The 24413-nt window shown below is 40.0% G+C and overlaps 1 protein-coding gene across 3 annotated transcripts in view; it reads left to right on the top strand.

Moving 5' to 3' along the window:
- Nucleotides 1-24204, top strand: part of PRRX1 (paired related homeobox 1) — an 84708-nt gene extending 60504 nt beyond the window's left edge. Inside the window, exon 4 of one of the 3 annotated variants that reach the window (XM_045583233.1) lies at nt 24051-24204. In XM_045583233.1, coding sequence (XP_045439189.1) covers nt 24051-24189 — 139 coding nt within the window. In that variant the 3' untranslated portion in view covers nt 24190-24204. Of the gene's footprint in view, nt 1-4275; nt 7590-24050 lie in introns of those variants that run through there. The other 2 variants (XM_036442118.2, XM_036442119.2) reach the window with 2 other exon arrangements.
- Nucleotides 24205-24413: the final 209 nt, after the last annotated feature.

Here is a 24413-nt window from a genome sequence, read left to right as displayed (position 1 = left end):
TCCTCATTGTTTTGTGACTTATGGGACTTACACTCTGGCTGCTGAGGAAGTAGAGAGGCAGATGCCTGCCAGTTTCCTGGCTTTAAAGTCATATCATGTATGGTGTCTTCTGGACTTCTTGGTGTTTGGCAGCCACTGTGACACATTTTTCCTCACAACAACCTCTCAGAGTAGGCTGAAGTCATCAAAAATTATTTGTCTCCGGTGAAAACAAAACTCTGCCCTTGTGGTGGTTAGCACACTGCATTGTATGGCTGAGCGCCATCTGTTAGGCATCTCCAAATAAGGAGATGGAAAATGTTCAAGCTCACATCCATGTGTCCACTTTGCGTGAGTCTCAGGGTAGACTTGCTGAGTTGACAGAAGGGATATAGGAATTTCCTTTTCATCTCTAATTCTTCAGTGCCCTTTATTCATCAACCTAGTTTCTTGGTCGTGAACACAGAGAACTTGACATTCGTTAAAATGAAATAGAAATGTTGCTCGAGCCAACCTCCATGAACCCCCAGTACCAGGGTCATGTCAGCATTATCATGTTAGAAAAAGTACATGTTTCTTACTCATAAAGCAAGACCAAAAGGCAGGGTCTCTGGGTGTTGGTCAGCAGGCTCTTGGTGTGATTTGTGTGCTTAATCTATATAAATCACTTTGTTTTCATCTCATCTTTTTGCCCCAGGAAGCTTATTCCTATATAGGAAAGGGTGAGCACTTTCAATGATTCCAATGGTCCTGTAAGTTTAGTTGAAAACAACTCATTGCCTTTGGTATCTGTCTTGTGAGAAAACATTCCGGGGTTCTCTTTCTTTGCCCAACACAGAGCATTGTAAGTTTTGATGACATGGAAAACAGGTGGTCATGAACATTCTGATTGGCAGCCACTCGAGGCTCCTTGCACCTGTTGTCATTTTTGCAAGCGGGTCCTCTCCATCTTCTAATGCTGTTTTAATAGCATGACTGAACTGCTCTTGGAGTACCCACTCACTAATTCTGTCTTTTCTGACTTGTGACAAGTCTTGAGGCCTCACTGGCAAGTCAAAGGACTGCTCCCTACTTGCAGTCCTTTGGCACTTTTAATTCAAGTTGAGAATCTAAACCCATGTCCAGGTATTCAGGGAACACAGATTCACAATCCTTTTGCATGTGCACAAAACCCTCACTGTAGTCTCTATTTATACCGTTAGATCGTCTACACATTTGTTAAGAGGCTCTGAATTAAGACTCACTCTTAGTTTATCTCTTATGGCTATGCAATGCTGGCATGTTTTAGGTCAATTTTTGAAAGTTTCTAACTTTCCTGAACATTTATCAAGTGCAAATGCTATTATTAATACTTGCCAAGTTCCTTGGAATGTGCAAAACTTACTCATGAACATCAACCACTAGCTTGAGGCCTCACGGATACAGCGATATCCTTGTAACAGCCCACAGTACAGCCGGACAGGAAGTTATTCTCAGCTCTGATAACAGGTTGCCTTTTAGGGGGAAATATTTCAGTGAAAATCCCATCTCCTGTGCAAGACAGAACCCTAATTTACACTAACTTGGTTTTGAGATGGAAAGTGGATCAATATTCACCTCCTTTGGGATATTAATATTTGGCCTGCATTAGTGAGAGAATCTCAGTATTTCCAAGACATGTGTTATCATAGTCAGTCTTCAGATTAGACTATCAGATGACACTATTAAACTCTGCAGAAAATACAGAAATCATGGTTCTATAATAGATAACATTGAAATCACAACTTTAGGAATTTCAGTTTTATAAGTGCTCTCTCAAGAAGTTTCAGTCTTCTATTTTAGGAAGCCATCCAAATTCATCCTCAGTACTTAACGGATATCACAGATAACTCACAATTTCAGCTTCTCTCCTTTGCATTTAAAATGATTCTATGTACCATCTCCAGGGCTTCATTCTCTTACAAAAATCTGGTTGAGAAAGCCTGTTTGGTTGATTTGGTGGTCTATGTCTCAGGTACATGTCCCCAATCCAAGTATCTCTTTTCTTACCAACTTAGATATTTGATTTATTTGAAATCTTAGATTTCAGTGTATCCTTGAACTCTCTTGAATAGAGGATTTATGGATTCACTTATATTTCTGGCAGAATCTTGAATGGAAGCAGGAAATTCCTATAGAAATTAAATGATCATATGTATGTGGGTTTGGAAAATGAATGAAATTTCTTGGTACACTGGAAAGAAAAAAAAAAAAACTTGTTCAATTTTAATGGGTTGTTCTGATCAGTTATCTCACTCCTAATTGAAAACTTTAACTGGGACTCTTTTTCTGCCTCTGCCTTTGATAGACAGTGATAGAAGTGATAGTTTATTCTATTAGTCTAACCTGTATTAATATTTATTCATGTTCATGTTAAAAGATATTGTTATGGATATGCAATCACCAATTCCAGTTTTGTCATGTCTTTTCTAATTTTGTACATTCTATTAAGATAGTCAAATTATCAGGGATGAATAAGTTCCTAAGAATAAAAGCATATTGGTGAAATATTTTTAGAATCATTACACACAGCAGGATGACAGAGAAAAGTGACATTGAGCTGGAATCAGTTAGTCTTACTTATCTATTCATTAAATATGTTCTTGAATGCCAAATGTGTGGTAGATAGGATATTAACTCTACCTAAGGAGACAGAGGTGAACAAGGCAGATATGATGTCTCATCTGTGGAACTTACAGTTGAGGAATTACAATAAGTGCTAAGAGGAAAAGTCCAGGGAGGGAGAGGACAACCTAATTTTGCATAGATGGTTAAAATCATCAATCCAGAAATTAGAAAGAGCAAAGTAGGCAAAAATGAAATGCAAGAACATAAGCATCTTTTATAACCTTTCTAAATCTTCTTCCTTCTGCTATAATACACACACACACACACACACACACACACACACACACACACCAGTGCTATACGGATTTTACATTAAGAATATGTATTTTTGGAAAGACCTAGTAACCTGGGACTAATTATATTTCTTCAACCTAGTCTTCCTGGGTTAATTGCTAGTATCTGAGCTGAAATAGGCTATTGTGGATCTTGACTATAAGGCTTGACTATGCGATGTCCCAAATAAGAATTAATGATACAGTTGCTCTATTTGTGCAGTAGCTTTAGGTTTCTCTCTTTCTGGTCTGTCACTTGGTTCCCAGAAGCACAAATTCCTGTGTGGCTGACAAAATTGCCTTGGAATACAGGCAATGGAAGAGCACACATCATTCCATTTGTACGTCTACTACCTCAGTAGGAAGTGATTTTGCTAATCTTAGAAACACCTAGAAATATCTTCATTTAATTAAAACAAGTACCCTTTTAACTGTTCATATAAAGTAATGGATAATTTGCATCCAAGTCAAAGAAACCATTACTCTTTCCTTTAGAAGAAATTCATGGGTACAAGTAACAGAAAACCACCAATTACAAATTTCTTCCCAGTGGTATTCCTAGGTCTAAATTACAACCTCTAACAACAACAAAAACTTCAGCTTTTTCTCAACAATATGGACAGTGAGAAAAAGGTCGGGAATCCTAAAACTGAAGCCTTTGCTAGCTTATCTAGGAGATTTAAACATCTCCAAAATGACTGACCCAAAAGCAGTATCCATAGCTACTCAAGTCCTTTTGAAAAGTTATCAAATCAAGGCCAAATGGGATGGGTTCCTCTTGATTGGGCAATGCTTGGTACTATCAACCAGGGAATGGAGAACAGCACAAAAGTTATCTTGGGTTGTTTAATGGATTCTCCAAGAATGGTATTTAGTATGGCATCTATTGATCATCTAATAAAACATGTTAGAGTGGAAGTCAGCATCCTAGAGTGAGAAAGGTAAAACTTTTTCTTTTCAAATGCCTCCTTTTCTTTCTTGCTGTTCCCATATGCCAGAGATGTAGGCAGGAAGAGGGCTTTGAACAGTTTCAACTGGATAGTTGATCACACACCTGTTATTCAGCACAAGCAGCTTTCTTCTCTCACCCCAGAAATAAATCATGACTCATTGAGTCCAACACAGAGAATGCCTCTCTCCCCCATCCCTTGGTCCACTCTCCACTGCTCTCCCCTGCCCTTTCAAACACTGCCACCCTTTCCAAGTGCCTTAAACTAATGGAAACCTGGGGCTGTAAGGGACCTCAGAGGTCATCTTGTCCAGCCCTCCTGCCCCTGCCGGCCCCTGTTCTGAGAGTCACACACATCTGGGGCACAGACTTACAGCTTTGTGAAACTAATGCCTGTTATTCTCCCTGCTCTCTCCTTTGTCCCTACAGTGCCATGGCTACTTATTCTGCCACATGTGCCAACAATAGCCCTGCACAGGGCATCAACATGGCCAACAGCATTGCCAACCTGAGACTGAAGGCCAAGGAATATAGTTTACAGAGGAACCAGGTGCCAACAGTCAACTGAGGAAAAAAATAATTAAACAGGCCTAAGAAGAAATCCAAAAAAAACCATAAGACACCTATCCTGTTCTGTCATTTCTTCATCTGCTGGAAAAAATAATAAAAATAAACAAACCAAAAAACACACAAAAACAAACAGAACTAAACTATTGGGACCATGGCAGAGAAGCACAGGAGAGGAGCCAAATGAAAATTAGTTACCAAACACTCCTCCTCCCTCTGGGACACCAGCAACACTTGTTTCTGGGTGTGTTCGTTTTGTTTTCCCTTCTTTCCATGCTTTGCTTCATATACTCCGAGCTTCTTCAATTGGGTTCAGCCCCCGCCCCTCCCTATGATTGTATGGGTTTTAAGAAAGTCTACGACGGCCAAAGAAGCCATATATATATATATATATCAGAATAATTGCCTATAGTCTCCTCATTGATGAGTTGAAGCCTCAGTGCCTTGCCCCATCCTTCTTCCCAGTTCTCTGCACAGAAGCTGCAGGAACTTCTGAAAAGCCAATCTTTCTAAAGAATCTGTGCCAGACATGATTTTCTTTCTCTCTGTCTCCATCTCTGCTGGTCATGGAAAGGTTTTTCCATCAGCTACTGGGGGGTAGAGGGGGAGAGAAACAATCATGTGTCACTCGCCTGTCTGTTCCAGTTTGATTGGCTGTGTCTGGCTCATTCTAAGCAATAAGCTCTAGACCTAAGCTCTAGATTTAAGCTCTAAGCTATAGATGATATCACCATCATCCCTATCTTAATAATCACCCACCTTAAGTTAAAGATGCTTGTTGTTTTTGAAGGATTTTCTGTCATGGACTATTTGGTAGACGAACTATTTTTCATTTGAATGAGGGAGAGAAATTTATCTCGGAAAACAAAGACCGAGTTGTGAAAGGCATAGCTTATATCTCATTGGTGCCTTAAGGGTCATCAGATGCACACTTATATATTTACTGTATATATTTATATATTTTATATATATATAAAATATTCTTGCAAGCTCAAGTTTGCAGTTTCTCAAACACAAGGAAAAGCAAATTTCACACCATCACCACTGTCCTTCTCCCTACAGTGATGAGACTTTTTATTGGGGATTTTGTTTCCTTTCTTGCTCTCCACAAAATTCTCATTAAGGTCCACAGGGCAGCTGTTGGAGAACAGGTCTTGTTTTCATAGTAGGGCTTTAAACAAATGAGAAACTATGTGAAGCTTTAAGGATGTCTTTGAGTTTAGGGGCTGAGCTCTGGTGGAATGCTGGTCTGTCCTGCTCTGTCAGGGGAATTACACTGAGAGAGGGGAGGAAAAGCCATCTGGCCATCTGCCCTTTTTCTACTCAACAGGAATCTGAAAGACACATGTTTATTGGAATATTTGAAGATTTGTCTAAATCTCAAAAAAGGCAATTATTTTATTTTCCAATATTTTGAAATAAAGGTTAGTGGCTAGGCTGGGAGCCAGGACTGACCTTTCTTTGTTTCTTTCTCTTTGTTTCCAGCTGTGCTTTTGTGACTTGTCAGGTGGACTTGACCAAATCCCATTACGATGTGGGTACCTCAGTTTACCTTTTTGAAAAATGGGTTTAACAATACTTACCTACCTCACAGGGGTGTTGTGAGGCCCTATACATTTGCTTCTTCATTCTTTCCCATATTCTCTGTATTTCCAGCACTTTGTAGCCATGAAAGGAAGGGGACTATAAAAGTTTTCAAGGCTAATGGAAGGACACAGTATCTTGTTTTCTAGCAAGGAAATGATACCTTGCTTCTAATGCTTATAATTTTGCATTTGGAATAGGTTTATATTTATAGACCTCTCAGAATTCACATCATTTGACCAAAGTAATCTAAGATACACATAACAAACACATTTTCAATTTACATTTTCATCCTGGCCAGCTTGATTGTAATAACTTTAGTTATCAGTGACTTAAAAGCTTCAGACTGATTATGGCCAAATATGTCAACTTTCAGTGACAGGCAAGGAATTGGGGTTTAAGATGCATTTAAGAATATATTTGTTTTGGCCTACCAGATTGAGCTCATGGTGTTATTTTTTCAGTCAAACATCCCCCAGTCTAAAAGTGTATTTTGAATGTTAATTCTGTACTTTTCTCTGTAACAAGAAGGAAGCCCATCTGATGCATTTTGCTCTCATCAACCAATTTCCTGTGTGTGTTTCTTTTCACCTACTACTCAAACATTTCTTACCAAATGGTTCACATAAGCTGGCTAACAACACATATTACTTGCTTCCCAAAGAGTCCCTGGACTGATTCTTTTGTCCCATTAGCTGCTGTGGATTATTGAGTTTCAAAGGAACAGTGCATCCTAACAGATTAAAATATTCTTTGTGAAATCAGTGCAATCCAAGAAACTGGTAAACTTTTGAAGTTGGAGGTTTAAGAAGAATGGCTGAAAGAGGATTTGGATTCTAGGGCAGGGAACAGAAACCATACATTGAAAAATAAAATTGCTAAGAGGGGCGGAATCTTAGAAGAGGCAGCCAAGAGATAGAGGGTCATGTAAAGTCATTTGAAGCTTCTATCTTGACATCCATTTTCAGTGGTGAACAGAAAGGTCTGAACCCATAACCCTAATGCTAGGTGAAACTGGGCAGTTTTACCCAATATTGCAATATTCCCTGAGCAAGAGATATCTGGGAATATCATGGAAGAATCAGTATTGGTCAGCCATAGGAACTGGCATTGTTGGTGAATGCATACCACAAGCATCTATTATCTAAGCACTTGATCAAGAAGTATACCCATGGTATAAGCACTCGGTGTTGTTCATTTATTATTGACTTGACATAAGTAGGAGTTCATATGTGATTTGGAGGAGTAACCTTCTGGCTCCTGAGCCAGGCATCAAGAGAGGGCCTCAGAGCCCCAGAGTTCAAAGGCATACCCCTGCTCCTCACCATCATTATACTCAGATACAGATGAATACTTACAAATTCTCTGTCTGTGTCCCCAATCCCTTGGAAACAAGATGCTGATTTATGGGGTATGTGGCACATTAAATGGAACCAGAAGAGGTGACCGAATAAAAAAGGGAATGACATTTAGGGTATAAAGATCTCATAAGAAATGTAATATGTAAATTATATCTTGCTTTATGATGTAAAATATACATTGTTTGCGCTAGAATAGAAATGATTCCTTTCCAATAAAAAGAAACAAGGATACCACACATTGCCTTTTGTTATGTGCCATTGAGTCTGCTGATTTCTTTTCTCTTTGAACTTCAAAAACAGACCTGCCTAAAATTACATTTGGAGAAGAGTGAATGGAAGAGAGATTTATAAACAAGAGAACTTTTTATCAGAGCATGATATTATTTCCTAAAAAGGAAAACAGCCTATTGTTCCTCAAAAGGAAAATGGTGGGAAGAACAGGGCACATTTATTAGTATAGCAGGGAAGTATAGAGAGAAACTTAGGAGGGTTTAGCTATTTTTCCACCACATCTTTGCCATCCATAATACTGATATCACATGATGAAACAGACTTTAGACAAAGTATAGCCTTTTATTTTAGAGTAAAGAAATTACAAAGTAAAAATTTTTAAGCACCTATCATGCACAGTACTGGGTGTGCGGTAATGGAGGAATAGAAAACCCAAATTAGGAGACATGGGTTCTGTTTTCATACAAATTAAAGTCTGAATAAAGGAAAACTCTGGCAAGAACAAAATGTATGTCACAGTTCAGGACAATAAGTGTGTTAAACACATAGCACAGGCAGGAGGGAAGAAGAGGGAGAAAGAAAGCACTGGGCTGGCACAGCACAGGGACCTGAGTTTCATCAGCCAGGATTCGGGCAGCTGAAAAGGAGGGGTGGCTTTTCCAGTGGGAAAGTGGAGAAGTGGGAGGAAGGCAGAGATACAGGAATGGGGAATTTGTGTTTGGGGACCATGGCTAATGGGATGAAGAGCTAATTTTGAAGCAGAGTGAAAAAAAACACTGGAAATTAAGGTAGAGCCTTCATCTTACAAGGAGTTTGGATGTTTCCCCAGGCTATAGAGATCTATTGAAGATTATTAAGCAGGAAAGAGGCAAAACAAAAATTTTAGCAGAATTATTGTGGTAAAAAAAATGAAGATAAATTAGATCAGAATAGGGATTAGAAGCAGAAGAACATAGAGAACACACACACACACACACACACACACACACACACACACAAAATAAACACCAAAAAGATGAATTGGAAACATCTTGCAAAGAAAGAATTAATAAAACTTCATGGCAAGAAAAAGAGAATAGAGTCCAAGGCAACACTGGTTTTGAAACCTGGGGAATAGGAGAATGAATCCTGGAGATGATAATTTCAGTTTTAGATGTATCACTGAATTTGAAAACCGAAATATAAATATCAAATAAGTGAAGATATGAAAGATGGGCCTGGAACTAAGGACATAGATAGAAGGCCTATGATAAATCCATGCAGCTTTGGAAGAAAGATCTGAGAAACAAGCTCCTGTTATAGAAATGCTGGGAGAGAACTCTAGAATCCTGGCTTAGTTGGTGCACACCCCTTACCCAAGCACTGTGCCCTGGGGATGGATGTGTATTGAGCATCCAGAGCTGGGCTACCTGCCTGTACCAGGCACCACAGTGCATCAGTGCAGCTCCTCTTGCCGCCACCTCTAGCTCCAGTCACTACTGTAGCACTTAGTCCCCAGGCTATTTCCATCAGCTTTGCAAACAAAACCTCAATGAACCAATGAATAAATGCTCCCCACATCCATCTACAGGCACACAACTACAGTCCCCATGGCAGTGGTGTCTACTGTGATAACACCTCCTTGTGTTGAATTTCCTTTTTTTACCTTATTATTCCCCTGGCTGCTCATTCCTGTTCCATGGGATCATTATCCAAATAAACCACCTGCATGTCAGCCATTACCACCAAATATAATTCCTAGGGGGCCCAGGCTAAGATAAAGTTCTATTCTCTTTTGCCAAAGGCATTCTCACCAAAACTATGTGGACTAAGTAGTGGGACTTTTTATTTCCAGAAGAGGAAGGAAATGAAATGTAGGCCAACAAAAATAGCACAGAGCAAGGAGGAAGAGAGAAAGCACTTTAACTGTAAATTGGTTTCCATCTTAATTAGTATTAACTATTCCTTCTTACAAATGTTGGCTGCAATATTTTCAATTAAAACCATACCAACTTCTTTTCTCTTTCCTGTAGAAGAAAGAATTAGAATTCAGACAGTTTACTCTTCTTTCTGAGCACACAGCTACACTTCATGGCCCAGCATCCCTTATGGTTAGATGTGGGCTTGTGACTCACTTCTGGCCAATGGAAGGCAAGCCAAAGTGGTATTTGATGATTCCACCTGGGCTCCTGGCTCCCATTTGAACCCTTCTTTGTTTCTTCCATCTGCCTGACTGATCTGACAACCTCTGATCAACTTTGGGGGCCACATTTTAAAGACAAAAAAGCAGCAGCCAACCCAGGACCCTGAAAAGTGATGACAGAAAGCAAAGCTACAACCCTCACTGATCTGGAACCATCTCTGACAGAGAAATAAAGCTCTATTCTGATGAACCATTGCATGACAATATCTATTTGTTACTGCAACTCAGCCCAACCTAATACACCTCCTTTTCTTCTCTCTCCTCTCTTTTTTGTTCCTTTTTTTCCTCCCTCCCTCCCTCCTTCCTTCCCTTCCTTCCTTCCTTCATTTTATCCTTCCTTCTATACCAGTGGTTGGCAAACTCATTAGTCAACAGAGCCAAATATCAACAGTACAACAATTGAAATTTCTTTTGAGAGTCATATTTTTTAAACTTAAATGTCTTCTAATGCCACTTCTTCAAAATAGACTCGCCCAGGCCGTAGTATTTTGTGAAAGAGTCACACTCAAGGGGCCAAAGAGCTACATGTGGCTTGCGAGCTGCAGTTTGCTGACGACAGTTCTATACCACCTGCATTTCAAGATCCTTGCAATTCATAGACTTACAACTCTCAATAACAACACATTCTTATTTTTCCACATTGAATATTCAAATATTGTAATATTTAGTTAATTGGCATCTTGTGCCCTTTGGATATTAAAATTAAATGTTATCCTAAATAAATACACAAGATAACACTTTCAATAAATTAATGCTAGACACTCTAGAGTTCCTGCAAAATAGCTCAAAATGTTGTTCTCAATATAAAAAAGAGAATCCTTTTTGTACAGGTCATCTACAAATTGAAGGCATCTGAAAACTATTTTGTGGAGTCTCACATTTATCTGCTTAGTGTCACTCAGTTCAGCAGAGGTAAAATAAGGCTAGCAAAACTGGACAACTAGAGAAACTCACACATGTGCACAGGAACATGAAATGTTCATTGCAGAATGGTTTGCAATAGCAAAATATTGGAGACAAACAAAATGTCCATCAGCTGGAGAATAAACTGGGATATATTCATACAATGGAATACGACTCAGAAATTTAAAAAATGAATAAATGAACCATGGCTACACACATGCGTTTTGATATCTCTCAGAAACATAACTTTGAAGGGGAAAAATAAAAAACTAATTGCAGAAAGATATGTGATACTATTTGTATAAAATGTGAAGATGCACACTGTTATCATATATTGTTTATAAACATGTATCTAATACAAATATAAAAAAGATGCAATATAAATTAAAACAATTTCAGGAAAAAAATTTCTGAGTGAGGAGGTAGGAGAAAGGATTGGGAGGGGCACATTGGGTGCTTCAAATACATCTGAAATGTTTTATTTCTTTTAAAATAATAATATATATTTTATTGATTTTTTACAGAGAGGAAGGGAGGGGAATAGAGAGCTAGAAACATCGATGAGAGAGAAACATCGACCAGCTGCCTCCTGCACACCCCCTATTGGGGATGTGCCCGCAACCAATGTACATGCCCTTGACCGGAATCGAACCTGGGACCTTTCAGTATGCAGATCGACACTCTATCCACTGAGCCAAACTGGTTTTGGCTGAAATGTTTTATTTCTTTAAAAAAAATGAGAAGCAAAAATATGTTAAGTGAAATAAGCCAGTCAGAAAAAAGACAAATATCACATAATCTCACTTATATGTAGAATCTAATCAACAAAATAGACTGATGTAGATCCAGAGACATGAATACATGGAACAGACTGACAGATCTCAGAGGGAAGGGGGTTGAATGGGGGAGGAAGAGATTAACCAAAGAACTTATATACATATCTGTATAGCCCATAACATGATTTTTAAAAGGCTTCTTTTATGGAAGCCTTTTAAAAAGCAGTTCCCTGTAGACAATAGTTCCCTGTAGGCCTGGGGTGGGGCAGGGGCTGGGTGAAGGGGGACAAAGACGAGGGGAGGGAGGGAATGGGGGACATCTGAAATATTATCAACAAAAAAATAAATTTTTAAAAAAGGTAAATAAAAGAAATATGAGAAGCAAAGGTGACAAATACTAAAATTTGACACAGCTGGTGGTAAGCACAGCATGTTCCTAATAGTCAGCCCTGTACTTTTCTGTGCTTATGATGTTTCAAAATTTGTTAAATGTGAAAAGAAAAGAAAAAAATAATGGGTAATGTATACCTTGCAACCTCAGCAGAGGGAGATGTGAGGCCAGGACGGGGGGTGTGTTTGTAACCCTAATCTTTGCTTTATAGTCAGGCAGGGAGGAAGTATGTTAAATACATTTTTAAGAAGACTGAAAAAAGAAAAGAATCCTGCTTATAACCTAGCTCACCCAAACAAACTGAAAAATGTCCACCACAAATATCTCCCGCATTTAACTACTGAACCTGAATTTCTGCCTTCACGGTCTGGGTTTCCAGGAGTCTCCTGCTACCTGGGCTGCAGTAGGGCAGTAGCAATCCATACCTAGAAGTTATTATTGGCCACTATCATTCCCGTGTGGTCCCGAAGGAGCAGGAAGAACATAGTTGTGAAGTGTGAGCTGGGGCAAACGTGTGAGTCCCATTGCAGAGCAGACATTGCAGGCACTGTACAGGAGGAGGTTTCTGGGCATCAGGTGATGTAATAAGAAAGCATGGCCCTTTTTCCAGTCCCTCCTTAGGTGTCACTGGGGGGTAATTCTGGGAAGTTGCTTATTCCCTACAAGTCTTTTTTCTTCTCTTGTAAAATGATACACCACAGATTAGGAGTGAGACAACATACCCAAAGCATGAATGAACTACTTGAATCACATTGCGGATTTCCATTTTCTTCTGTACTCTCAAGGGACCACTCAGTTACAGTGGAGAGAGACCTGCGATATAGGTTAGGAGGCCCAGGCTTCTTTCTGCAGCGTCAGAGCAGAAGGAACTCAAAGACAAGGGAAGTGTGGCAGCGAGAGGAGGAAAATGCAGAAAGGAAAAGAAGGAATGTATAGAATGTATGCATGGCCCTGCTTCCCACAAGTAGCACACACATGTTTTTCCTGTTGCCTAGCTACTCTTAAACTGAAGGGTTGGTTTTTCCCCCTTTATGCTTGGATACAAAAATGTCCTCCAAAGTTTAGAAGCCCCCTTCCCCAATAGAAATTCTACAGAACAGTGGCGGAAGACCCTTGTCCTTACCCCACTGTACAGTGAATATGTATGTTTGGAACATATCTGGACCAAACGCACACTGACCCTTGGCCGTTCAGGGAGATGGCCTGAATATACTATACTGAACCGTCCCCAATAATAATAATAATACAGTATATTGTATAATATATTGTATATCAATAAGTTTGATCATCTCAGGCAAATATTCAGACCAGCCTATGCTCAGCCCTGCTCTGGTCTATATAAACCTGAACTGAGCAGCTGGGCTTCCTAAGAGCTATTATCCTCATACACTCAGACACTGTAACCCATGACTGTGCAGGATCTTTGGGTGTGGACATTTGTCCTTCCATCTGTCCCATTGTGCATCCTGATAGCACTAACTTCCTTAAGGATCCTTTAGAAGAGTGAACCCAGCTTGAAGCAACATCTGTGGTCTTTCAATTAGTCCAAAGCTCTGCTGAAATTAAGTCCTGTATAACTTTGCTTCCCAGAAAACAGCTGAATGGGTGCTTTTTGAGTGGGGGAGGAGGAGAAGAGAAGAGAGAGAATATGGTCCTAAGAGGATAGGATGTATTCATTATGCCCCTTCAAATGGTCAGGATTAGCTAACTGGTAGATTAGAATATTCTAAAGTACATATTCATCTTCTTTTATGGAAGCCTTTTAAAAATCAGAAAACTCACTATGGCAGGACATCTGCATCCTACTCCATAGTTTTAGCCTCAGGTGGGAGCTAGAAAATTGAAAATGTCCAAGAGGATTTTTGAGTAAGTTTCTCATTTCTCAACAGAAAAAAAATAAAAGAAGAATCTGAGATAGATAATAATATAGTATCATTAGCTATAATTTTTGACTGGCTAAATAACCATAGCCAAAGATTGTCTTTCTTCATTAGCATACTTCAAGACTTTGTGGTAGGTCCACTTTGCTCAATATTTTAATCAATTACTTGTGCAAAGGTTAAAAAAAAACCCCACAATGTTATGCTTGCCAAAATTTCAAATGTTCCATGTTTTGAGAGAATAGCTAATGTACCTGATAACAGGCTTACATTTCACATGCATGCAAATCATGGTATCAAGTAAAGTGTCACCTGATATCACAGAATGACAATGTAAAACACATGTGTCAAATACAAGGCCCGCGGGCCAAAACCGTCCCGCCAGGCCTTGCAATGTGGCCCGCACCGCACTGTCATCACTGCACTCCGCTGCGTTTCCATCACAATGACAGTTTATGACTGTTCAGTAAACCATTCGGCCCGCGATTTAGGCTGGATTTTAGATTTTGGCCCCTTCTCTGATTGAGTTCGACACCCCTAATGTAAAAGGATAGATTTCAAGCTATGAAATGTGAAAGCTAGAAAATAATTTAGATAAAACTACAGACAAACGGTTCTGCTTAAATGTTCTCTGCTAAGAGACACAGGCTCATTTGTAGGGCCTTGCCTAAAATGGGAAGACTTGTATCCTGTACTCTTTCCACTCTTTCCAGTTGGAGGCTCACCAATGTGAGTGACAGAGAGAGGACGTCTACATTGCATTCTAAATTTGAATTATATATCTATCTGAGGTCAATTTTTAAATACACTTTCCCCACCATCCTGATATATTTCCAGGGCTTGAATGGCATGGCACCAATATGAAGAGGGTGCCAGCAAGATGCCAGCATCTGGTTAGCTAGTTGTTCTTTGGGTATACTGTAGAAGAGTGTATCAGCTCTCAAGTTTCTTTACAGTAAAAGCAAATTAAAAAAGCACTCACACACACACACACACACACACACACACACACACACACACACCACCAATATATTTTGCTCACTGGGCATTGTCATCACACAGATTTCAGAATAAAACCATTAGCATTGATGGTTTTTCATCATTGTGCTTCAGACCCTGGCATAGTTTTGAGAGTGGCTTCACGTTGTTGCTGCCCAGCATGAGCTCTACAAATTGTCCAACTGCTAAACCTAACACACCCCAGGGTGCCAAGGAAAATAATCTATTTTCCTATTTCCTGTGCCCCATCAGGCTACCAAACAGAAAATAAGCCAAACTTCCTCCACAGTGGGCTTGCAGTCTTAAGGAGACCATTCTTTTCTATGCAGAAAGTCAAATATTTTTTCCAGAACCAATTTTCTTGCTGACCACATTGAGCATTGAGACATCAGTGAGAGCCTTCTTGGGAAAAACTGAATTGGAGGAGGAATTTGGCCTTGGAAAACAGGAAGTGGGTTTCTGTTGCTGTAGACGGCCAAGAGAGAACCGGAGTTCTAGACCATATTGTCCAAGGTGAGTGAGTAATCTCTAGAGAGAGAGTGACTACTCCTTCTGATGCTTTTCTAAACCAGAGCAAGGTTTATCCATTACTCCTCATTTAAGGACAAAGCTAGGAAAATGCCAATGGACTTTTCTGCATTTTTCTGCCTTTTTCAAAGAAGAGGAGATCAAGTCAGGAAAGACCCATTGAACACTTTTAAGAAACCTTTAGTCCAAACATATTTCATCCATTAGGGTAATGTTTTCCTCAGGCTTGTCCAGGAATAAATCCCAACCTTCTCCCCGTAAGATCCCAAAGACACAGCTGATTTGTTTTCAGTTGGGGTAATGAAATGTCTAAATGGGAAACACATGTCTGTTTGGTCGGGAGAGGACATGCTAGGAAGTGTCTTGTTTATGAGTGGGGACTCAGCAGTAATCTGACAGCCACAGAAAAGACTAAACAAGCAACTAGCAATTAACTTCTAAACAATAGTTCTTCCTGGGACCACAGTGCATTTTAAATCCTTGTAGAACACTCATTGCCTAATACAAGTTTTAAAAGGCTCTTTCTTTTTAAACGGAGGAAGTGCTGTTAAAAACCTTATGCAGTTGTTCCTCCTCTCTTTGTTGGAACACAAATAATTTGACCTGACTGCTCCACCCAAATGCTCATGGCCCCGTATCATTGCCTGTGCCAGGTTGTGTTTACACAAGGAAATTTCTTCCCAGCCTTTCTTTTACACCTTTATGGTTTCTTCTAAATCCTGAATCCCAAGCAAAATAGGCTGAGGAACGAGGAAAATGGGAAGAAAGGTATTACCTCCTGAGAGAATTAAAATTAATAAACAACACAGAGAAGTTGCTGAGTCAAAAGAATCGCAGGAAATGGTGACATGTGGCGTGGGAGTTTAAGACAGGCGTTTTTGGATAGGACAGGAGTGCATAGGCGAGATCACAGCCTCCTCAGTCTTGCTTGTAGCTATTTCCAAGCCAAGTGTTTGCTCGTGACCCTGTGTGCTGCTAATAGTGAGTCATTCTTGGAAATAAAATAAATAATAGCAAGTTTAATCGCATGGAATTATACAAATTCTGTGAGTAGAATTTCTAAAAATAGAAGATTTTGGAAGCAAACTATGTCTTTAAATTAATAATATTGATGTGATTTTCGTGCACTGCTGTTAATCTTGTTTAAAAAAATCTACATGTTATATTATTTAAATACTACCCAATTATGTTTTCTGGTATTTTCCAGTGTTTGAATATTTGCCATAAGGCTACAGTTCTTTTTAGTAGTACCAGATTTAATATCTATTATTTTAACAATAAATTAATAATTGATAAACATATTTGGATATTAAATATTTTAAAACATCCATAGTAATGAGTAAAGAACATAAAGAATATTGAGAATATTTTAAGAATAATGTGACTTTGGGAATTCCCAAGATTTCCCAGGAATTTTGGTTTCTTGTTTCTAAATCCCTAAGATTAGTACCTTTTGGGAATTTGGAGCACTAGTCCTAGGTGAACTTAGTAAGAAACATCATTCTAGAATAGAATAATGGGACCTTGGTATTCAGTGGTCTACCAAAGAATGGTGAAAATGGTTTGAACTTGGGAGTTAGAAGAGCAAGGTATAAGCTTCCCCTCAGAGACTTGCCCTCTAGGTGACCTTGGGCAAGCCACTAGACAATAAGAATATACTGATACTTTATTGGATTGTCGATAAGGTCAAATACAATTAGGAATTTCACTTTGCACCCTTTTATGCACTTCAGATTTTTTTTTAAAGAGGTATCAATTCAGGCAATTATCTCAAGTAATCTCTGCTAAATTTTGTGTGTACATGTATAAAATTGGAAAGAGCAAAAACTGTGGTGGCGGGCTTACTGGAAAATCGGTAGGAAAAGCTTTGTGGCTGGTTTCAAGTATTCTGCTCCTAGTCTTTTCCATCTACAAAATACGATTAGGAAACGGTGTGGTGAATGGCTGATGGACTCTGAGGTCCTGGAAATGTCTGGTGACTGCCTTCCCCAGGCCCTAGGTTTAGGGGCCTTTCTTTTTCAAAACTAAAACATCTTACCAGCCAAATGGGCAAACCCAAAAAATGGATCAGCCAGAACAGAAAATCAAAGTTCAGTTGTGGCCCAAGAATGCCACCTTGCAATTACTTTAGGTCATTAGGCCAGCTTAACCACCCAGTTTTTCCACTGTTTCCAAACATCAGTGAGTCAAGCATCATATCATATCCTCCATAACATCTGCATAGCATTTGTTCTCTTACTTAATTAAAAAGAAAACCATATATATATATATATATATATATATAAATATAAATATATATATATAATATAATTTTATTGATTTTTCACAGAGAGGAAGAGAGAGGGATAGAGAATTAGAAACATTAATAAGAGAGAATCATTGATCAGCTGCCTCCTGCACATCCCCTACTGGGGATGTGCCCACAACCAAGGTACATGCCCTTGACCAGAATCGAACCTCGGACCTTTCAGTCTGGAAGCTGATGCTCTATCCACTGAGCCAAACCGGTTTCAGCAAATTACTTAATATTTTTCTTTAATTCAGTCCATTTTTTAATGTATCCCTGTCCCAAACAATTATAAACATGGAATTATTGCTTAGTGTACAAATTATATTTCCCCATAGCATTTTGCATAACTATTATATACTTGAGACCCAGTGCATGAAATGTCGGGGGGGAGGGGTCCCTCAGCCCGCCCTGCGCCCTCTCACAGTCTGGGAGCCCTCAGGGGTGGGAGGCAACCCAGCGATCAGGGGAAGGTGATGCCCCCATCACACCTCTGCTGCTGTCACTGCCGGCCACGCAAGCCTCAGCCAGCCTTTGTTACCTGAGCCTCAGGCTGCCCTGGGCGGCTGGGCAGCCAACATCTGAGGCTTGCCAGTGCCTCGGGCCGACCCTAGACAGCTGGGGGGCTGAGAGGACTGGGGGGCTCTGGAGGCAGGCATGAGAAGTGACCAGACCTGCTTCAGGGCAGGCCTGGCCATGATGCCCTGGCGGGGCTGAAGGGACTGGGTGCTGCCATCTTCTGGCTGTGGACGCCGCCATCTTTGGACAAGGCATTGTGGATACTGGAAAATCAGACTATGGGTGTGGTAGTCAATTTCCTCCTTATTGGCTGTGGGTGCCACCATCTTTGTAAGGGTGTGATGGTCAATTTGCATATTCCCTCTTTATTATATAGGATATCATAGCACATTATACATAAATATGACACTAAACAAATGCCCATCTGTGTACCATGGAAAATTGTCTCACCTTCTATTGGACCACCCTTTGGGAAAGACTTACAAAGATCATTTCCACCAAGTTTACTAACAAAGCATAAAGGAAAAGCAGCTTTTCTTAAATGCATAAAGGGAAACAGACCAGGGAAATCAGTCACAGGGGACCCCACTCTTAGAACTGCCCAGACTTGGTTTAATGTTCTACTATCACCTTGATAATTCTTAATGATTTTTTGGACAAGAAGCCCATGTTTTCATTTTGCACCAGGTGCTGCAAATTATATATCCAGTCCAGAAGGGATAAAGAAATATAATAGGGTTGATACTGTAACATGACTCCACTGTGACCCTGAAATTTGTTTTTCATCAACAACTTTTTGCACTGAATTGTTAAACAGTTATTAGCAAAACCACCGCCCTAAAACTATGTAAGATATTCATGGAAGATTTTTAAAATGTTAGATATTTCTTATCCTATATCAGATTGGGAAATTAAGATGATATTCATTAATCCAATGGATAATCCATAATTAGGAAGCAAATTGTATGCTGTGGATGATAATTATAACAGTAGTTTAGAACAGAGAGGTATCTCTGAGGGCAGGAGCAGTTGGAGGGAACGTGAAAAGGAAAGATTAGAGCCATGTAACATATCATATATCTGGTTTTAGAATGTCTATGCTAAGCCTGTTCCATAAAACCCTTCACAGGCTAGTCCCAAAATATCTCCCCAGCCTCTTCATTAGTGAGTTCCCCAAATACAAACTGTTCCTAAAACTGACAAAACCCAGATCAAGGGTATTGATGAAGGCTCATGTACCATGTATTTAGCTACTTAAAAGTTATGAAGCAAGGTAACAAAGTGTTATATAATACATGTTGTATAATACTGATGTTGATTATCCTACCTTTATAGCAATCTGCAAGGCTGGGTCCTAATTTAGCTTTCCTGACTCCTGGGAATTCCACTCTTGCTCATGGTGGAGTGGGGATCACTGGTTCCCAGGTCAGGACCCAGCCTGCTCCCCTTCCTTCACTATATCCAGCTCCAGCCCATGTCTGAGGGACCTCATACACACCATATGGACTCAGCTCACACTTCCAAGCTCGTACATCACTCTCAATTCTGTGTAGTATGATCTACCTTTGGGAGATGGATTTTGGGACAAGAACTGTGAGGGTCCTCAAGCATATTTGGGGGGCTATTTGGGCAAGGCATTGTGGAAACTGGAAAATCAGACTGTGGCCTGCAATGGGCAGGAGTAAGGAGAGGGGAGAGGAGAGAATGAGCATGTCCTCTTGTGCATGGACCTCCTGGCCCTGTAACAAACAGGACCCCAAGCAGATGTACCCTAATTTCTCCTTTTCCTTAGAAAGTGTTTTTCAAGTATCTCTGTCTCCATGTACATTACTCTGCCTTTCTTCTTCACCTCGGACACTCACACCTCCTCTGTTTAGTATCATATGACCTTGTTCAAATGCCACGCCATCTTCCAAGCTTTGTAGACTCTCTTAGGCACAAATAGTTTGTTGCTGTTCGGCATTCCTTTGGCATTTTGTTTATGCCTCTATGACAGCTTTTATGACCTTGAATTGGCATCACCGTGTTCCTCCACTAGGCTGGAGTGCTTTGTGCACATTTGGTCTCTTGTATCGACAGAGCGACTGGCGACACATGGCACTTCCCCCTACTAATATGTTTATTGTGGGAATGAATGAATGAAGCATACACTTGTGGCCCCAAACATGCCATGCTATGTAAATGTTTATTTATCTTGGAGCAATACTATGGTCTCTGAGAGTGGATGTCAGCACGGACATGGCACTATCCCGGTGAGAACTGGAAACACTCACTCATCCAGATGTTCAGCGTCATGTGGCTAAAACCTCAGATGACTGACGGGATTTTTCAGTTTCCATCGGAATGATTGGCACAGTGCTTATATGGCCTTGTGTTATCAGCCCTCGGACCCCCACCGCAGTGGGTTCAAAAAAGTGACTCTTGCAGACCCCAACGCTCAGCAAGCTGTTAATGGGATGCAGCGTTCTTCCTCATGTGCTACTCACAGGGAAGCTGACAAGTTTGGTGCCAAAGGTGATTTCAGTTCATCAGTCTTCATTGTCATTAGCAACGAGCATTTATTAGGCTCTCACATGTGCAAAGCACATTTTCAAATGGAAGACATCATGACAAACACTAGCGGATGAGAGGGTTTTTTTTAAACCATGGAATCAACTTGCCTCTGCCTCCCACGCTATTTTTTTTTTTAAATAAGAATTCTGCTTAAAGGAAGTTCAAAGCATGTACTACATTTTGATTATTAAAATCCCACTCATTTCATGGAAGTCTGTTTCCCTAATTTCCCACCCCTTGTTATGTCTTTGTCTTTGATCCCAAACTCTATTTATTGAATGTGCATTTGTTCATTATTTGAAATATTAGGAGTTTTGTTTGTAATATTCTGCTTCTTAGCTTGGTGAAGCTGAGGAGCACTGACAATCAGAAGCCCGAGATCCACCTTCCTTCTGTCACTTGGTGATTTGAGAAGTCATTCAGCCTCTTAGAAGCTCGGTGTCCTGGTTTGCAGTTAGCAATACCTTCCTTACAGAGTTGCTGTGAGGATGCATGAGAAACACCGGAAGAATCCTAAGTAAAACCAGAGTACCAGGGGTCATTATTATTAGCCTTAGTGCATGCAGGTGTCAGCTCTCTTCACAAACAAGCTGAGATGGCATCTGAACAATTGTCCTCTAGGTGTCAGAGGGAACAGCAAGATACTATGTTGACAAAAGCTTAATAAACAGAATTGTGGTGATGGTTATCAAGATGCTATGTTGATAAAAGCTTAATAAACAGAATTTTGGTGATTACAATGGTAATCTTTTGAGCATAGATGGGAAATCTGAGGCCTGAAATATTCCAGAGGTTTCCAAAGAGATCCCAGGACTTTTGATGTAAATTCCAAAACTCAGGGTGCTCCTTTTACTGCACTGCCCACCTCCAGTGGCAGTCCTGCCTTATGGAGTTACCAAGTGAGATCTCATTTTTCATGTGCTGTTCCCTGGCTATCACAAGGGAAGAACTGGAGAGCATGAAGGAAGCAGCTTGGCCATGTATCCACATGGCGCTAAGCTGGCCCGACCATGGAGGCACTCCTGACTGGACCGCAGGCCAAGCACTGCTATCCCAAGGTTGCTGTGATGAAGATGCCCAGCCAACAAATACAGAGCCGTCCCCCTTCCTTACGGCCATGACATGGGCAAATGCGCCCTGATGGCTTTGTCTGAACACACACATTGGGTCAGCCATTACCTTCAGCTTCCAGAGAAACTTGACAACGGGGAGATTTTAAAAGGCCCACTTCAGGGGGAGACTATAGGCGTCTATACAAAAGTCTATACAACTCAGAAAAGATACTCCTTAGATTAGAACCTGGGAAAACCACTTGGCTAAAACAAGCAGATGTTTGAATTGAACAACAATACCACACGGTGGCTCCAGAGAGAACTGCATGGGGAGGACAAGGTGTCTAACCCAGCTGCCCCATACAGTGCCTTTCTCCAAGGCTTGGAGAATATCACAAAAGCAAGTGCAGCTAAAAATCAAAACATGCTGAATAGCAGAAATATCTTCTTAAATATTTCAAAGAGATATGTCGAACAATTATACGTCATGGGGCTCTCTGTGATGTCCCCAGGTGGCTGGCAGCTCCCAGCACTGGTGAGTATAGTAGTGCCCACTTGTCTTTCTCACCCAGGAGGTGGTGAATCCATTGAGGACAGGACTGTGTCCTTCATCTGTGAAAGGCAGGCTGGTGTGGGGGAAAGAGCTCCTGGGAGACACCAGCCTGTTTCAGAGCTAACTGTGTGACCTTAGGAAAATTAGGTACAGTAGATCCCCTCTTACTCATGGGGATACATTCCAAGACCCTCAGTAAATGCCTGACACCTCAGATAGCAAATCCTATAAATACTGTTTTTTCTTAATCATTCCTAACTTTATATTTATATATTAGGCACACTAAGAGATTAACAACAATAATAACAATGATAATAATATACTCTAATAAAAGTTATCTGAATGTGGTTTCTCTCTCAAAATATGTGGTATTTTCCATTTAATATTTCTGGACCATGGTTGACTGCACGTAACTGAAACTTCAGAAAGCAAAACCCTGGATAGTGCCCTTATTAGACTCAGTTTCTTAATTGGAAAAATGGGGAGCAAAATAAATACCTCAGAACCATTGCCAGAAAGATAAGTTCTCTCCTATTGCCCCTTCAGGAACAGTGCTGAGTATACTTAATATCTGTTGAATGTTTGCATCTGCAAACATCTGCTTGTATTTTTTTTAAAACCTATGATTGCAGTTTTTCAAAAAAATAAAAAGTATTTTAAAATTCTCCCTTTCTATACCCTGTTTTCCTTTTATGTTTTATTTTTTTGCTAATCCTCACCTGAAGATATTTTCCATTAATTTTTAGAGAGTGGAAGGGAGGGAGAGTAGGAGAGGAAGAAAGAAAGAGAAAAAACATAAATATAAGAGAGACATCTTGATAGGTTGCTTCCCGCACTCGCCCCAGAGCACCAGGGATTAAACCTGCAACCCAGGTATACACCCTTGATCGGGAATCAAACCCGAGACCCTTAAGTGTGTGGGATGACACTCTAACTATTGAGCAACACCAGCCAGGGCTTGTCCTTTATTCTGACCTTCTATCCTATCACCCCATTCAGGAAGATGCTCCTTGTACTTTGTTTATGTCACTGTCCTAACCTACCTTTCTTCAATCTTTCATTTACTGCATATGTCAACATGCTGCTAAATTTATGACTTGAAAATATTTCCTTAACTTGCAACTCTATAAACCTAATCTTTTTTCTTCCTTCATTTTACTTTAAAAATTCTCAAGTCAATTTCTCCTTCCATTTCTTCACTGTGAAGATATATTCTAAACGTACCAAACTGCTTTATTACACACTATACGACAGAAACTAATCATACTTTTGAACATCTCCAATGACACTGTAATCACTACATTTCCTAGACTTTTAAAATCTTATTATCATTTTATTTTTAACAAACTCATTTTTTAAGAATGAAAGTTCTATGTTCTAGATCTAGAGCCAGAGTTTACTTAGTTTTGTCAAAACAAGTGAGTCTCCCCAAAGGTCTTTATCCCATGAGCAAGTAGGTGCAAAATACAGAAAATTATATCACTATATAATTATGGTACAACTATATCATTATATAATTCCAAGTGATTTTAAGGCTATTCATATTATATAAAATAAAAATGGCTACCTGCCCTATTCCAGGGAAGCAGATATCCTAGCTGACTGGCTTTTGAGGTCAAGAAACATTCGTTATAGTGGCAATATAAGTAACACTTTATGGTGCATTAGCCTATTTAATTTGAGAAGAGAGCATTTTTGTTCTGATTTATTCTATAGAAAATTAATTGAGGAGAGACTAATATTTCTTAGTGTTGTACTATAGTTTCATTCAAGAGACTTGACCCCAGGAGAAGGTCCTCAGGGATTCATGCTTACCTTCTTGTATTTCCATTTTGTAGCAATCATGGCTGTGTGTCACCCAGCCAGAGGGGAATCCCTAATGCCGGATATTTGCCAGCCACTGAGAGGAGAGGAGAACCTGGAGCTCTGGAAAGCAGCTTCACACTAAGGACCCACCCAGTCTGCCCGAAGCTCTGATGGCCAAAAATGGGTGGGGCAGTCTCAAAATCTGGGAAATGAGTTCACATCCCTGGCATGCTCAGAGACAAGAGATAAACACATACTAGTATAGTGCACACATAATTCAGGTACATACACACATCAGTGCCTACCTGTTAGACTAGGAGACAGATCAGAAGCCATGGAAATGGTTTGAAATTTAAGAAAGAAAGCAGCTTCTAGTTACTCAAGAAAGAATTGTT

This window comes from Pipistrellus kuhlii, unplaced genomic scaffold (assembly GCF_014108245.1).
Source record: "Pipistrellus kuhlii isolate mPipKuh1 unplaced genomic scaffold, mPipKuh1.p scaffold_m20_p_18, whole genome shotgun sequence".
NCBI lineage: Eukaryota > Metazoa > Chordata > Mammalia > Chiroptera > Vespertilionidae > Pipistrellus > Pipistrellus kuhlii.
Note: the sequence above shows the minus strand (reverse complement) of the source record. Positions and strands in the feature narration are given on the sequence as shown.